Source organism: Carassius carassius, chromosome 39, assembly GCF_963082965.1.
Source record: "Carassius carassius chromosome 39, fCarCar2.1, whole genome shotgun sequence".
In the NCBI taxonomy this organism is placed as follows: Eukaryota; Metazoa; Chordata; class Actinopteri; order Cypriniformes; family Cyprinidae; genus Carassius; species Carassius carassius.
Window position 1 is genome coordinate 20,028,586 of NC_081793.1, and position 17,549 is coordinate 20,046,134.

General features: G+C 35.3%; 1 protein-coding gene, 1 long non-coding RNA gene and 1 pseudogene across 2 annotated transcripts; all 3 read right to left on the reverse strand.

Annotated features, from left to right (window-relative positions):
* Nucleotides 1-632: 632 nt before the first annotated feature.
* On the reverse strand, nucleotides 633-4,532 carry LOC132121088 (uncharacterized). Its single transcript, XR_009426231.1, has 11 exons — nucleotides 4,404-4,532; nucleotides 3,819-3,916; nucleotides 3,600-3,715; nucleotides 3,377-3,529; nucleotides 3,188-3,287; nucleotides 2,783-2,923; nucleotides 2,431-2,689; nucleotides 1,577-1,633; nucleotides 1,373-1,478; nucleotides 761-1,280; nucleotides 633-688 (listed from the first exon to the last, which is right to left on the reverse strand). It is a non-coding gene; the product is annotated as an uncharacterized LOC132121088 (long non-coding RNA).
* Nucleotides 4,533-5,937: 1,405 nt separating this feature from the next.
* LOC132120989 (pleckstrin homology domain-containing family S member 1-like) lies at nucleotides 5,938-10,674 on the reverse strand (annotated as a pseudogene).
* Nucleotides 10,675-11,870: 1,196 nt separating this feature from the next.
* On the reverse strand, nucleotides 11,871-15,813 carry LOC132121089 (pleckstrin homology domain-containing family S member 1-like). Its single transcript, XM_059530270.1, has 12 exons — nucleotides 15,712-15,813; nucleotides 15,382-15,424; nucleotides 15,169-15,266; nucleotides 14,978-15,081; nucleotides 14,744-14,896; nucleotides 14,098-14,170; nucleotides 13,630-13,803; nucleotides 13,440-13,528; nucleotides 12,760-12,834; nucleotides 12,523-12,615; nucleotides 12,251-12,383; nucleotides 11,871-12,162 (listed from the first exon to the last, which is right to left on the reverse strand). Exons 2-12 carry the CDS (start codon nucleotides 15,401-15,403, stop codon nucleotides 12,070-12,072), a joined length of 1,107 nt encoding a protein of 368 aa, XP_059386253.1. The 5' UTR covers nucleotides 15,404-15,424; nucleotides 15,712-15,813; the 3' UTR covers nucleotides 11,871-12,069.
* Between the last annotated feature and the right edge of the window lie 1,736 nt (nucleotides 15,814-17,549).

The window sequence follows — 17,549 nt, forward strand, 5'->3', positions numbered from 1 at the left end:
AATACGATATATCTTTCAATGTGCTAAAGCTCTAGCTGATCACATGCCTGGTTTCTAAACTTAAACGCATTTTGCCTTGTTTTTTTTGTTTTACTACCTACACAATTATTTAAAACTATAATATTTACAATACACAGCGTGGATGGGGTGTGTGTGTTGCGAGGTCTAAACACTTTTTGTTCTTGGCCATGATGGGAAAAGAAGTTTCAAGTCCGCAACATCTTATTGTTCATCTTGAATTTTACCATTTCCAAATGCACTTGTAAAAAATCAGTTGTATTCTGCTTTTTACAAAATGCGGAAAAACTGGTTTCATTCTGAGCCAATGTGGTTGTTTAGAAGGAAGCTGCAAGGGTTTGTTCTTAGCTGTGATAGGAAGGGTAGATGGAGTTTTGGTTAGATCCATAAGTTCTAAATTCTAAACTTATTATAAAATTAATAAATAAGTAAAAACAGGGTAGCAAACAACATCCGAGTGATGTATATCTGAGTGAATTTGGTTGTAGACACAACTGTTTAAACAATAGAGGGAGTTATGATGCATGATTAATTGTATTTTATTCAGTGAATCTGTTTTATGCATTAATGTGCATTTTAATCACATGCACACAGCAAAACACAAAAACGGCAGAAACAGTTAAATGGGAAGTTTAATAACATTTCACAGTGTAACAATGTAACAATATAACTATAGCAAAATTCATCTATATTTTAAGCAGGATATACTTACTGTTGTTCAGAAATCTTCATATTGAGTGACAAACATTTAAACCAATGCATAATGATTGGGAGCAACGTGTCACTGGTTACATGTATTGCAAAACAAATAAAGAATACACAGTGACAGAAATGTTTTATGTACATACACAGTAAAGTGCTGCTTTAAAATATATGAACAGTTAAACTAGTTTTTCACTGTGAAGTCTCAAACTTGTTATGAAGTAATACTTGACTCTTGTTCTCCAAACAAACAAATATAGTACCCACTGTCTCTTATGTAATTTCATGTACATGTGCCATTTTTTATACATATTTAGATGATTAATGTACATGCAAGAGAGAATAAGGTACTTTAGATAACCGGATTGCCTCTTCGGTTACCCAGTAGTGCCTTGTTTTCCACCTGTATGAGCAAATGACCCTTTGACCTTAAAGTAGACATGTGTACAACATTTTTAATATTTTTTATGGGGATGAGAGAATTTGTGTTAGATTTTGTTTCATGTGTGGTGGCCAGGGTTCAGAAAGATGCTTGGATGCTGCTGAACTAGGAGTTCTGCCTGCAAGTAATATCAGTAACTTTAATTATAGGTCTCGAAATACATTGATGAAAAAAACAACAACATTATTTTACTGTGATTAATCATCTTACCTCATTCTTGCTTAGAGTTTTAAAGCATTTCTGAATATTTTTTACTGTGTCTGTGGCCAGGATCTGATCTCCCCTTGAGTCCTGAATCTGACGTGACTGAGACACACTGAAGAAGATGATACATTGTAAGTAGTTCATTTCTACTCATATTAACATTAATTCTAGTAAAGACCTGTCATTAATTATCTTGCTGTAGTGATGTACCATGGTTTGCCTTCTTCCTGTGTCAAGATCTCCTTCTCACCATGTGTGTGTGTTTCACTACAAAGCAGAAAAGTACAAATGCCACGTTTATCATAACCACACTGCTAAATATATGTGAGTATTTTACTTAGGAAAGGATAGACTTTTACTCAACAGCTGACACATTAATACACCCCATAGTTATTTTCTCTAAGACAGAAACACCCTGCTAATGGTATTTCCAGTAGTTAAAATTAAGGATGTAACCACATATTTAAGATTAAATGCGTACCACTAATAATAACTCTATATGAATAGACTTCACTGGGGTAAAAACATCAGATAGTCAAAAAGAGATACTGTCAGTCCTAAGTGTATTAAGCAGAATAATGCACTAGTAGCTTTTCCACAACTCTCATGATCTTGGTAAAACTGACATATGAATACAGAGAATTGTCTGTTGCTAAAATTTTACCATATGATTTGATTGTTTAATTTGAACAAAGGTGAAACCACCTTAGACTACATCCTTTTTCAGATGCAAAATATCTTAATGATCGCAAAATCTTTTAGGTATGATAAAACCTTGCCAAATATTTGCTTTTATTTGAACTGCCATCCAAAACCATACCTGGTCAGCAAGAAAAAATATATAATTTTTTTTGTTTTGCAGTGTTTCAATATATATATATACTGTATATATATAAAAACATTCACATATATCTTGCATCAGGGCCATGAGGCAGAAGAAACTTAGTGAACAAATTAAAATGTAGCAAAGAGTAACAAACTGACAACTCATATATTTATCATAACTGACACAATAGTGCAATCTCATGAGGTAAATAACAGTGAATCAAAGACTTCAAAATTACGTTTTTTTTTTGCATGCAGTATCATCCTCCTGTTGGTCACCTTCCAACACCATTTGCCTAATCAGAAAAGACCACAGAACATTTAAATTAAACTGTGTCTCTGAAAATTATTTTATCTACAGTGCATTCCACAAGGCCAGTTAAAAGGAAAAGCGCTCTTAAACACTTGCACTGATCCCATGGTCATGTATTCATTGTTGTCCCTTGGAGGTTCATCCTGCTTCCCGTCCTTCTCATCTTTTTCCTCAATAACTGTAATCTGCCAGATAGAGGTTTGACTTTTATTTGTGTATTTTGTCATATGCACATGTGAAAGAAACTGTGTTTAAATGTGTAAAATCTTGTGTGTTACTGGTACTGGAGGTTCGCTGTGCTTGCGAGGATTGCCATAATGATTGTGTTGTTGTGAAGAAGTTAATTTAGATGCTGACCAACTCTTGTACTTTAGATCTAAAGTGCTCACAGGTACAGATCGTGATCTAAATTTCTTGTCCTGTAGAAAAGTTTAAGCATGTGAGCATCCACCCCTCTCAAAAGATTTTGTATACGGTACATTTGACTGACTTTTTTATTGACTCTCTGATCAAAAATAATATTTTTTTGGTTACTGCATAATTGCCATATTTCTTTTTAAGTTTTTCTATTATTCTCAAATGTAGGCAATAGTAGTAAGTATCAGTAGGTGCTCAAACATATAGCTGATAGTTCGCATATTCATATATGTAAAGATAGAGAGGGAGAGAGAAGGTTTGTTTACCTTCTGTAGGTTAGAAGCGTCTGTATGTTGCAGTTTATTTTGTGATTTCTGGATCTTCATTACCTTGACTATGGCAGTGTGCAAACCCTCCACTTCATCCCTGAAAACACCAGAAAACCTTTAACATTACTTTCATGGCACTATGTTATGCCAGAAATGAGAGATATGCTCAAAATAATGGTGGCAAACCTGTTTTCTCCAATGAGGAAATATTCTCTAGCTTGTTTTAGTGTATCATCTTCCACCTTTAAGAAGAGCACACTGGATGGAAAACACTTGAAGTTTTTCTGGATCCAGTCCCACTTCTGATGTGCCTCGGGGCCAATAAACAGCAGGCTGATCCTTTAAAACACAAAGGCGTTCTCATTATTGAAAATACTTTATGTATATATTTATGAGATCTTTTTCTTACTTAGAAAGGTCTATCTCTCCCAAAGTCTTGTCTTTCTTTTCGTTTTCATGATATGTCAGCTGGTATGAGTCTTCACGAGTTTTGGAGAGCACAAAGAAACGACGCTTCCATGATTTCTGTGACAGATATATAAAACTGCTAACTTTCACAAACAGAGGAACTGTCTTTGACAGACTGTAGATATTTCAGTTTCAGAGTAAACTGTAATATGAGACGTACAGTGGTTTTATTCAGGGCCGTTAGAGGGGGGGACTTGTGCAGGTATCCAGTGTACAGTTCCTCCATCACTGGTTCATTGTACATTTTTGCAGTTGCTTCTGCAGAAACATAATTAAAGCTGATCAGCATTAAACAGTGCTCAATTCTATTTAGCCTTTAAGTTCCTTGATTATTTCACTTTTGCTAAGAGATTTCAGACTTAACATGTTTTCTTGTTGGACATCCTGATGTTGTTGCTTGAGTTCTAAAATAGTTGTGAAATGTTAAAGTAATTTTACTGTAAGCCACTCATATATCTGATAAACAGAAGTAAACTACAGTGATTTATGATTTTGTAAAATAATATTTAGTGCGATGTCACTGTCAGCAGCACAAAGCAATTGCAATGCAATGGAAATGAATCCTTCACCATATTTCAATTGTATAATATTATGTGATATAATTATATTGCTCTACGTCTTTTGAATATTTCAACTCAAACTGTACTTCTCAGATAAATAGTATCAGCATTATTTCTCATGTTACAAGCATCACAAAGCAGAATCATCACATCAGTAGCCATATTCTATATTATTATTAGTTTACCTTGTGTCGCGTTAAAAATAATGTCCTCTGAAAGGTTTTCAGTTCTCCCAATGCTAGATGATTTTTGTTTTTTCCAGAGTGTTATGCTGGAAAGAGTTGGCTCTGGTCATATGTGAGCCCAGGTTTAAGATCCCTCCCATTATCTCTGTCATTCCTCTGGGGAAACTACCAGACAAACATGTTCATAGCATTAATATATTGTGGAAAGCGTACTACAAAAAGAAATGTAGCTTCTGATGCACATGCAGTACGCTGAGAAACATGTACCAATACAGTACACACTAATAATCTTACTTTTTTGAATTCAGTTTTTTTGCTTTTGTAGCTTTTTTATTCTCTATGTTTCACCTGTTTTTTTTGGTTCCCTTGTTTTTTTTGTTTTTTTTTTCTCCAGACAATAGGCAGATGACTATGTGGTGACATACCTGCTCATTTTCTATTTTTGATTGCAGAGGTTCGCCAAATGTCTGTGTGACAGAATATAATTCAGATGACTCAGCTTAAAGATATTATTTGTATAGCATATATGAAGTGTATGAGACACATTTTCAAGTAAGAAATGTCAAAACATTACGACGGGATCCAACAAGCATGTGGACGATTATTTAAGATGGCCAAAACATGGCAGTAAATAATTTGTTCTTCTCCCAACTACACAAATATGTTACACTGCTATTTAAAAACCAGAGACTATTTAAAAAAATAAGTCATACTGAATATTTGACTGTTTTTAAAACAAATGATAAAAATAGAAATTACAAAAATTCATAAAGTTCTTTGAAGGTATTCTCCTATTATATTGAAAATGTATGTATATTTATTAAAAAACATCACATCATTGTTTCAAAAGTTTAATAATACTTCACATTGTAACACAGTGTGCAAAAATGTGTTTTTTTTTCTACAGCATAATTCATGCATAAATTACGTAGGCTAGATGATATTCAGTAATCAGCAATCTAAGAGTGACTGAAACATTTAAATCAAATCATAATGACTAGGAGCAATACATAGCTGACTAAATGCTTTGCGAAACAAAATTGACAATGACAAAAAAGTTGTATATACACAGTATATAAAGTACCTCCTAATGTTAGTATTGTAAAAAAAGTGCATTTTTAAAGAGGATAAAATCCATTAACAGTTTTGAATTGTGCATTTTTCAATGTGAATTAACCTTCATACTTATTATAAGGTAATACTTGACTCTAGTTCTTCACATTAACAGATGTGAACTAATTTACCCACTACCACTCACAGTTTCATGTATACAGTCTAAATCTTACTCATTTCTTTCACTCAGTTACATTTCAATGTCAGGGAATCTAACATTCACATTGTTTCACATATTTACATTTTTACACCTTGTGTCACTGTAAAAAGTTATTCAGCTCTCACAAGGTGTTGGTTATGATGGCAGTTTAAGAGGAAGCTAGTTGCCTTTTGTCTCTTTCAGAGTGTTACGCTGGTAAAAGTAGTTTCTGGTTATACGTGAGTTCCGGTTTAGAATCCCTCCCCTTTGATTCATGTACAGTCATAAGAGGACAAGTTACTTTAGATAACCTGAATGCCTCTTCTGTTCTTCATTAACACCTTGTTTTCCAGATATATTTATAATATCTTGATGGTGATGAATCACATGTGATTTTGTTTCATGTCCTCATTATGTGAGCAGGGTTCAGAGTGCAGAGGCTGGGATCCTATAAGCCGCCGAATAGTGAGTTTTACCTGTATGTAATTTCAGTAGCATTAATAATAGCTCTCTTAATAGTGATAAAAAAAATAACATTATTTTACTGTGAATGGTCATCTTACCTCATTCTTGCTTAGTCTTCTTAAGTACATCTGTATCTCTTCTACTGTGTCTATCAGCAGGTCATTGAAGTCCAGGATCTGATCCCCCTTATGAAATAGACACAAGTTCTGAATCATCCGACACTCAGAGACACTGGAGAGAAAAAAAAGAACACCAACAATGAGAAACATAAAACAATGTAAGTTGTTAATTTGTACTCATGTTAATGTTTTCAGAATAGGATACATATTAAACTGTAATAACTGTAATTAATTATCAGTGAGAGTTATACCATGGTTTGCCCTTTGCCTGAGTCAAGATCACACTGTTTTTCAGATCATTTTGACTAACGCAGATCTCCTTCTCAATGTGTATGCTTGATTCACTGCAGAATAGAAATATGCATTGATACAATTCAAAAAGATGCCAAATTTTCATGCTAAATATAGCTCTTTTATGCATAATAGTCCAAATTTACCATTCATTTTCATCGTCCTCATCCTGGTTGACTGCACCATTGCACACAGAGGACTCGTGACCATTAATGGAGGTGCTGAAAAAAAAATTATAAACAAAAGTTCATCTAGAATCAAGATCATATTAGTGTTAAATTAGAGTAAACCATAGAAAGATGTCTGCTAAGGGTACATTTATTTTAGTGATAATTTTGTAAAAAGGTCCATTGACAATAACTTAGCGATGTATGAGTCACTGCTCACAGAAGTCCCTTATACATAGCAGCTTTCTTACAGTTAGTGCAGCAAATTAAATGAAATGAAAATTAAACTCTCAAATTTTTTTATTTGATTAACAGAGTACGTTTATATTCCACTAGGATTTAAGGTGGGAAGGTGCTCTCAAACACTTACAATGATGCCATGCACATGTATTCACTGCTGTCCTCTGCAGATTCATCCTGTATCTCATCCTTCTCATCTTTATGTTCAATTACTGGAATCTGCCAGACAGAGGTTTGAGTTTTATTTTTTCAGTAGAAAGTTTAATAGCAAGTATGTTCATATAGTTTGTTTAAGAAAGTGTTTGTAAATGTGTAAAACCTTGGGTGTTACTGGTACTGGAGGTTCGCTGAGTTTGCGTGGATAGTCATAATGGCTGGACGGTGACGGGTAAGTTAACATTAATTCAGGTGCTGACCGTCTGTCATTAGGCTGATCCTCAACCTTTGGTTCAGAACTCTTCACAGGTTCAGATGCTGATCTAAATCTGTTGTCCTGTGGAAAAAAGTAACGCATGTGAGCATGCTTTAATGCTTGTATATATGTTATAAATAAATATAAATGCATTTATAAATTTAATAATAATTTTTTGGACATATTTCATTTTGCTATTTATTATTCAAGAGAAATAATATTCAGTAGCTGTGTTCAAACCTTTGACAGGTAGTTTATATACATATATGAGAAGAGAGAGATATTTTAATGTTTACCTGAAGGGTATTTCCTGATCTCTGGATCTTCATTACCTTGACTATGGCATTGAGCCAGCCATGCACATCATCACTGAAAACAACAGTAAAACATTTAACACTAGTGAAACACTGCATCAGGTGTTTTAAAATTATAATTTTTTTTATAAAAGATTTCTAGAATTCTATTTCAAGTATATACTGTATAACTCATTTAAAAAGCAGAGTGATTAAGCGATTGCTTAAAGACTCCATGAAATCAGTATTTTACTTTATTTTATTTACAGCTCAGTAGGCTACATGTTGAATTAATTTCTAAATAAATGTGATGAGATGAACCACATTTTTATTTCATTGTACTTACAATGTCTTTTTCTTTTATTCTGCTTTGGAAATATACTAAATACTTAGTCATGCTGATAAAGCTTTGTTGACTGACTCTGAAGGCTCAATTTTAAATGTGTAGATTTACTAATGTATAAGCTACACTACTAACATATGCATGACTTCAATAGACATGGGCATTTTATTTATTTATTTATTTATTCTGCATGTCATGGTTGCTTTCATGGAACTGTGTAGTGATAGCAATGAGAAATATGATCTATATGATTATGGCAAACCTGTTTTCTCCAATTAGGAAATAGTCTCTAGAGTGTTTTGGTGTGTCGTCTTCCACTTTCAAGAACAACACACTGGATGGAGAACACTTGAAGTTTTTCTGGATTCAGTCAAACTTCTGATGTGCCTCATGGCCAATACACAGCAGGCTGATCCTTTAAAACAGAAGGACGTTCTCAATATAGTGTGAAAATACTTCATTTTTTTTATTTATGACTTTGTCAATCTTTTCCTTACTTCTATCTCTCCCAGAGGTTTGTCTCTCCTTTTGTTGTTTCCATGATATCTCAGCTGGTAGTCTTCACCCGTTTTGGAGAGAACAAAGAAACGACGCCTCCATGATTTTTGTAACAGCTATAACAGATAAAACTGCTAAGTTACACAAACAGAGGAACTGTCATTGACAGACTCCAGATATTTTGATTACAGGTTGAATTGCAATATGAGACATACAATGTTTTTACCCAGGGCCGTTAGAGGGGGGGACTTGAGCAGGTATCCCGTATACAGTTCCTCCATCATCGCTGGTTGGTTGTAAAATGTTAAAGTTGCTGCTGCAGAAACATAATTGAAACTACTTTATGCTGCTCTTAACATTGATTCTGCTCAGTTTAATTTTTCAGTTGTCTTCGTGTTTATCTCATTTTTTCTCAAGAGATGTTTAGACTTGGTTTCTTTTTTTTTGGAGATTATCATCTTGTTGCTTTAGTTCTAAAATATATGTCAATTATTTTATTTGTTTTACTGTAAGCCACTGATATAGCTGATAAACAGAAGTAAACCGATTTTGTAAAAAAAGAAAACCATGCAATGTCAGCACAAGACCAATTCAAATGGAAATGAACCCTCCACCATATTTCAAATACATAATACTTTATGAAATAACATTGCATGATGTCTTTATGAATGTTTTAAACTCTAATTCTTATATTCACATGAATAATATCAGCATTATTTCTTTACGTTACAAGCAGCACAAGCAGAATCACCATATCAGTAGCCATATTCTATAATAGTATTGCCTTACCTTGTGTCACCGTAAAAAGTTAATCAGCTCTCACAAGGTGTTGGTTATGATGGCAGTTTAGGAGGAAGCTAGTTGCCTTTTTTCTCTTTCAGAGTGTTACGTTGGTAAAAGGAGTTTCTGGTTATGCGTGAGCTCAGGTTTAGAATCCCTCCCCTTTGAATTCAGACAAACGTGTTCATGGCATTGTGGCATTGTGGTAAAGTCAATAATACAAAAATAAATGTAGTTTCTGAAGCACATCCAGTAAGTGGTGACTAAAACATGTACACATATACACTCATAGTTTTATACACAAGCTGGCCTGCTTATTGGATTATAGTTATGTATGCAGTTATACGCTCAAGGTTCCCCTTAGTAATGCAAGAGACTTACTGTAAGTTACCGTGCCAAAAAATAATTCTTTCTTTCTCTGTGTGCAGCTTGGGATTGTAGGGGGAAAACCTGATTGATTTCAATAAATAGTCTAATGAGACTGTAATGTCTTTCCTCCACCGGTTTTAAGGTGTTTTTTTTTCTTCCTTCCAAGTGTAAGCTGCTGTTTGCAGGGTGAGGTGGGGTTGGGAGTGGTTAGGTGGTTTTATCACTGATGGGATTTGGTTTTGTGTCTCTAAGGGTGTGATAGTCTACACAGTCTATGACAAATAAATGTCAAAGAAAATGTCAAAACATTTTTAGCTATTTGAATGGACATTAACTATCGATCTAATAAGCATTATTAGCCTACAGTATATGCAATAATTTGAGTTAATACTTTGAATAGTAATAAATTATATTATAGCTTTTTAGTGTGATAAACTGATTAGTGTATGTAAAGGTCATATATATACTGTATATAAATGGGTATATGTTTCATTCTTGCACTTTGTTTGTTCCAGACCTAAAAATACATGCAAACTTCTGCCCTGGCACTGTTTTGTTTTACATCTTGCACAGAATGCACACATTCAGATACTGTAATTATTTGAACATATAGATAGATTGTGCAATTAAACTGAATTTGATGACAAATTGGAACACGCAGAGTAAGCCAAGTGTTAAACCTTTATAATGAAAGGCTACATACTGTATAAAATACACAATCAAATGTAATACACTGCATTTGAATTAGAGTAACATGTACAGTATAAAAAAATAGTTATTTTAAAATGGCATTATTGCATTTATATTATTTCCTTTCTATTCATATAAAGCTAGTTTACAAAGAGAACACATTTGTTTTAAAACTTCATAGAAACATTATACTTTTTAAAATATGTACTGTATTTAGTACATATTTTCATATACTACAAAATTTTCTGTATACTAAGGTATTGTTCTGGCCTTTTTGAAAATTAGCTGCCTTGTTCTGAAATCACTGTTTTGTGGTCATCTCCTTTATTTACTTGCTGACATACTTGCCCATTGTCTATTTATGATTGCGGAAGGTTCACCAATGTGTCTCTTTGACCCAAATGTTTGTGTTACAGATCTTTAGTTCAGATGAATCACCGTGAAATTAACATTATACCATGCACACTTGTGCATGAAATACACTAGATATGGTTTCAAGTAAGAAATGTCAAAACATTAATTTGGGATCCAACAGTCTGTGTGGATGATTATTTAAGATGTCATATAAAGCAGTGAGCCATTTGTCCATCTCATTTTGTCCAATTGCACAAATATGTTGCATTGCATCTTTCAGAGACTATTTAAAAATAATAGATTCTTTTTTTTTTTACTTTTTAAAACAAATGCTAAAAATAGCAATTTCAAAATTTAGTACATATCTGTAAAAGTAATATCTTATGACGTATAAAATATATGCATGAAATAACTTCAAAAATATTTTTTCTCCAAAAGTTTAATAATACTTCACATGAACAGTAACAGTGTGCAAATATGTGTTTTTCTACAGCATAATTCATGCATAAATTACGTAGGCTAGATGATATTCAATAATCAGCAATCTAAAGAGTGAATGAAACATTTAAATCAAATCATAATGACTAGAAGCAATACATAATTGGTTAATTGCTTTGCAAAAAAAAAAAAAAGACAATCACAGAAAAGTTGTATATACACAGTATATAAAGTACCTTTGATTGTTAAACATGTGTGCCTTTAAAGAGGTTAAAATACATGAACAGTTTTGAATTGTGAATTTTTCAATGTGAATTAACCTTCATACTTTGTGATGAGTGGGGCGGGGCTGAGGGATGTGGGAACACGAGCGAGGCCGGTGGAGTGATTGGGAAATCAGCGACACCTGCGACCCACCACCGGTCTCGAGTCCCACAGAGGAGATGGAAGGATATAAAACTAGAGCGACGACAGTGAAGGACGAGAGAGGACCATGCAGGCCTGGGCTTTAGTTTATGTTTTGGTTTTGATTTGTGCGCATCAGTCGTCCGTGAGGGGCTGATGCGCTGTTTTGTGTTTATTTTTGTAATTAAAGTGTCATTTTATTGTCCGCCGGTTCCAACCTCCTTCTTCCCGATGATTATGGAGATTTTATTAATACATACTTATTATAAAGTAATACTTGACTCTAGTTCTTCACATTAACAGATGTGAACTAATTTACCCACTACCACTCACAGTTTCATGTATACAGTCTAAATCTTACTCATTTCTTTCACTCAGTTACATTTCAATGTCAGGGAATCTAACATTCACATTGTTTCACATACTGTATTTACATGATTAATGTACAGTCATAAGAGGTCAAGTTACTTTAGATAACCTGAATGCCTCTTCTGTTCTTCATTAACACCTTGTTTTCCAGATATATTTATAATATCTTGATGCTGATGATTCACATGTGATTTTGTTTCATGTCCTCATTATGTGAGCAGGGTTCAGAGTGCAGAGGCTGGGATCCTATAAGCCGCCGAATAGTGAGTTTTACCTGTATGTAATTTCAGTAGCATTAATAATAGCTCTCTTAATAGTGATAAAAAAAAATAACATTATTTTACTGTGAATGGTCATCTTACCTCATTCTTGCTTAGTCTTCTTAAGTACATCTGTATCTCTTCTACTGTGTCTATCAGCAGGTCATTGAAGGCCAGGATCTGATCCCCCTTATGAAATAGACACAAGTTCTGAATCATCCGACACTCAGAGACACTGGAGAGAAAAAAAAGAACACCAACAATGAGAAACATAAAACAATGTAAGTTGTTAATTTGTACTCATGTTAATGTTTTCAGAATAGGATACATATTAAACTGTAATAACTGTAATTAATTATCAGTGAGAGTTATACCATGGTTTGCCCTTTGCCTGAGTCAAGATCACACTGTTTTTCAGATCATTTTGACTAACGCAGATCTCCTTCTCAATATGTGTGTTTGTTTCACTGCAGAAGAGAAATATGCATTGATACAATTCAAAAAGATGCCAAATTCATGTAAATATAGCTTTTTTATGCTTAATGCACTTATAAGAAAGTTGACGTGATTCAGGTGCATTCAGGAGAAAATGCATTCAAATCCAAATTTACCATTTATTTTCATCGTCCTCATCCTGGTTGACTGCACCATTGCACACAGAGGACTCGTGACCATTAATGGAAGTGCTGAAAAAAGATTTAAAAACAAACAAACATATATATATATATATAGCCTATATATATAATAAACAAAAGGGCATCAAGAATCAAGATCATATCAGTGTTGAATGAGAGTACACCATAGAAAGATGCCTGCTAAGGGTAAATTTATTTTAGTGATAATTTGTTAAAAAGGTCCATTGTCAATAATTTTGCGATGTATGAGTCTCTGCTCACACAGAAGTCACTTTCAAACAAATCCGCTTTCTTTTGGTTAGTGCAGCAAATTTGTGTGACCAACTAGAACATGAGAAAAATCTGAGTAGGCAACTCCTAAACATACAGATTTTCTATTGAAATTACTGATTTTCCCTTGCAAAATCTTGGAGGGTAACAGTATAGGCGAATTGTTGTAGTCAGAGATGATTGCATCTCCTAAGATTTTAATCTTAACATTCATCCATGACCAGACCTGTTCAACATGAGTGGAAGTTTCCAAACAACAAAACACACCATTAAGCAACACTAAGATTAATCATGTAAATTAAACTCAAAAAATGGTATTTTATTAACAGAGTACATTTTACATTCCTCTAGGACAGTTAAGGGGAAAAGTGCTCTCAAACACTTACAATGATGCCATGCACATGTATTCACTGCTGTCCTCTGCAGATTCATCCTGCATCTCATCCTTCTCATCTTTATGTTCAATTACTGGAATCTGCCAGACAGAGGTTTGAGTTTTATTTTTTTCAGTATAAAGTTTAATAACAAGTATGTTCATGTAGTATGTTTAAGAAAGTGTGTGTAAATGTGTAAAACCTTGGGTGTTACTGGTACTGGAGGTTCGCTGAGTTTGCGTGGATAGTCATAATGGCTGGACGGTGACGGGTAAGTTAACATTAATTCAGGTGCTGACCGTCTGTCATTAGGCTGATCCTCAACCTTTGGTTCAGAACTCTTCACAGGTTCAGATGCTGATCTAAATCTGTTGTCCTGTGGAAAAAAGTAACGCATGTGAGCATGCTTTAATGCTTGTTTATGCATTGTAGATAAATATAATTGTCAAGATTTACATCTATGAACATCAAAAAATAAATAAATAATTTAAAGAAATATTTAAAATAAAAATTTTAGCATTTTTTGATCAATACATAATTGCTATATTTGATTTTGTTGTTCATTATTCAGGAAATGGTAATATTAAAAAAAATCAGTAGCTGTGTTCAAGCCTTTGACAGGTAGTTTATATATGCATACATGAGAAGAGAGAGATATTTTAATGTTTACCTGAAGGGTATTTCCTGATCTCTGGATCTTCATTACCTTGACTATGGCATTGAGCCAGCCATCCACATCATCACTGAAAACAACAGTAAAACATTAAACACTAGTGAAACACTGCATCAGGTGTTTTAAAATGTTTTTTTTTATTTTTATAAAAGATTTCTATAATTCTATTTCAAGTATATACTGTATAACTTATTTAAAAAGCAGAGTGATTAAGTGACTGCTTAAAGACTCCATGAACTCAGTATTTTACTTTATTTTATTTACAGCTCAGTACATGTTGAATTAATTTCTAAATAAATGTGATGAGATGAACCACAAAAGTTCATTTTTATTAAATTTTTATTTTATTGTACTTACAATGTCTTTTTCTTATGCTTTGGCAATATACTAAATACTTAGTCATGCTGATAAAGCTTTGTTTACTGTCTCTGAAGGATTTATTTTAAATGTTTAGATTTACTAATGTATAAGCTACACTACTAACATATACATGGCTTCAGAAATAATATAAAATGTTTACTTAGATTTCATTGAGGATTTAAATATTGATTTGTTTGTTTGATTTTTGCCTGCATCATGCTGGCTTTCATGGAGCTATGTTGTGATTGCATTGAGAAATATGATCTAAATGATTATGGCAAACCTGTTTTCTCCAATTAGGAAATAGTCTCTAGAGTGTTTTGGTGTGTCGTCTTCCACTTTCAAGAACAACACACTGGATGGAGAACACTTGAAGTTTTTCTGGATCCAGTCCCACTTCTGATGTGCCTCGGGGCCAATAAACAGCAGGCTGATCCTTTAAAACAGAAATACGTTCTCAGTATAATGTGAAAATACTTTATTTATTTATTTATGACTTTGTCAGTCTTTTCCTTACTTAGAAAGGTCTATCTCTTTTGTTTCGTTGTTTGCATGATATGTCAGATGGTAGGAGTCTTCACGTGTTTTGGAGAGCACAAAGAAACGACGCTTCCATGATTTCTGTGACAGATATATAAAACTGCTAAGTTTCACAAACAGAGGAACTGTCTTTGACAAACTTCAGATGAAATGCAATACAAGACGTACAGTGCCTTTAGTCAGGGCTGTTTGAGGGGGGGACTTGAGCAGGTATCCAGTGTGCAGTTCCTCCATCATCGCTGATTCACTGTAAAATGTTGAAGTTGCTGATGGAGAAACATAATTAAAACAACATTAAACTCATTGATGCTGCTCAGTTTAATTTGAGTTTTTAAGGTCTTTCTTGATTATCAATTTTTTTAAGAGATCTTTAAGACTTACTTGGTTTCTTTTTGTTGGACATCCTGATGTTGTTCCTTTAGTTCTAAAATAGATGTCAAATGTTTTATAAAAAAGTTATACTCTAAGCCACTGGAATATATCAGATAAACAGAAGTAAACTACAGTGATTTATATATATATATACATATAAAAGCAATGTCAGCACAAGACCAATTAAAATGCAATGGATACCATATTTCAAATATATAATAATATGTTATATAATAACATTGCATGATATCTTCATGAATGTTTTAAACTCAGATTTCTTTACATGCTACAAGCCTCACCAAGCAGAATCATCAATATTCTATAATATTATTGCTTTACCTTGTGTTGCGGTAAAAATAATGTCCTTTGAAAAGTTATTCAGCTCTCACAAGGTGTATGTTATGAGGCCAGTTTAAGAGGAAGCTAAAGGTCCTTTGTTTTTTCAGAGTATTATGCTGGTAAAAGGAGGAGTTTCTGCTAATATATGAGCTCAGGTTTAGGATCCCTCCCCTTTGATTGTGTCTGTTATTTGTTTGTGGAAACCAGACAAACGTGTTCATGGCATTGTGGTAAAGTCGATACTACAAAAATAAATGTAGTTTCTGAAGCACAACCAGTAAGTGGTGACTGAAACATGCACACATATACACTCATAGTTTTATGCACTATCTGGAACATTATAATGCAAATACATCAGCGACTAAAGACTACTCCATCATGAGTCCATATGAGTCTGCAGGTCTTTGCACATGCATTTCTTCCTTGTTTACATTGCAGCTGTGCACTTTATAAATGCTACACTTGTGTTTCTTACCTCTTTCTTTTCAGTAATATTGTGATTGTTTAATTTATGTATTGTGTTTTATTCTTATGTCCTTAACTTATGTGAGAGGATTCACAGAGTAAGAATTTCATTGTATGGTGTAACAGACTGCTGAATCTTGAAATCGTCAAGTATTTGTTTGTTTATTTGTTTGTTCCTGTTTTGATTCTGATTTTGGATTGCCCAATAAATCTCACACTGCTCTTGGATCTCACGTCTCCTGTGTTCCCGAACGGGACAGAAGGACTCCATCAAGACAAAATCCAGCGGTGTGGGATTTTTCTTTCTCCGTTCCCCAGGCAGCATGAAGCGGAGGAGAAGATTCAGTAAACTAACCACCCTCCGTCAAAGGGGGAATGAGGTGGGCGGTGTAGCACAGGAATTCTGGACGTTGGCGGTAGGATTGGGGTACAATGATGAGGCCCTGAAGGACCTATTTAACAGCTGCCTGTATGACCCTTTGCCTGGGTGGGAGATGAAGGGGCTGGAGATACTGGACTTTTGGGGGTTCACCAGTTACCTACAACATCGATCTCAGTAGGATACCCCAGCCACACCTGTCTCTCCCGGTGGGATGGCCGACTCTAGACCGGGGTCTACAGACAGTAGGACCGTCAGCCCAGCACCACTGCACAATATGGCCGCCAACCCAGCACCACAGCACAAGGTGGTCGCCAGCCCAGCGCCACCACGCAAGATGGCCGCCAGCCCAGCGCCACAGCACAAGGTGGCCGCCAGCCCAGTGCCATTGCCCAAGATGGCCGCAAGCCCAGCGCCACAGCACAAGGTGGCCGCCGGCCCAGCGCCACAGCACAAGGTGGCCGCCGGCCCAGCGCCACAGCACAAGGTGGCCGCCGGCCCAGCGCCGATGCCCAAGATGGCCGCCGGCCCAGCGCCACTGAACTCTCTGTTCTCCCCTGGACTTGTGTTTTGTTGTTGTTTTGTTTTTGTTTTTTGGCACTTCCTGTCTCTGTTACCCTCTATTACCTGGCCCTCCGTCCCTCCCCCTGGTCCTCCGCCGGTCCACCTCCCTCCTTGGTTCCTTGTATTTGTTAATTGCACTTGTCTCTGTTTCCCCATTTTACCTTTTACCGCGAGGAAACCAGGTGACGGGCAGCACCACTGCCTAAGATGGCCGCCAGCCCAGCGCCACAGCACAAGGTGGCCGCAAGCCCAACGCCATTGCCCAAGATGGCCGTCGGCCCGGCGCCACAGCACAAGGTGGTGGCCGGCCCAGCGCCACAGCACAAGGTGGCAGCCGGCCCAGCGCCACTGCCCAAGATGGCCGCCGGCCCAGCGCCACTTCCCAAGAGTCGGGTCAGTTCATCGTTGACCCCCCAGAGTCGGGTCAGGT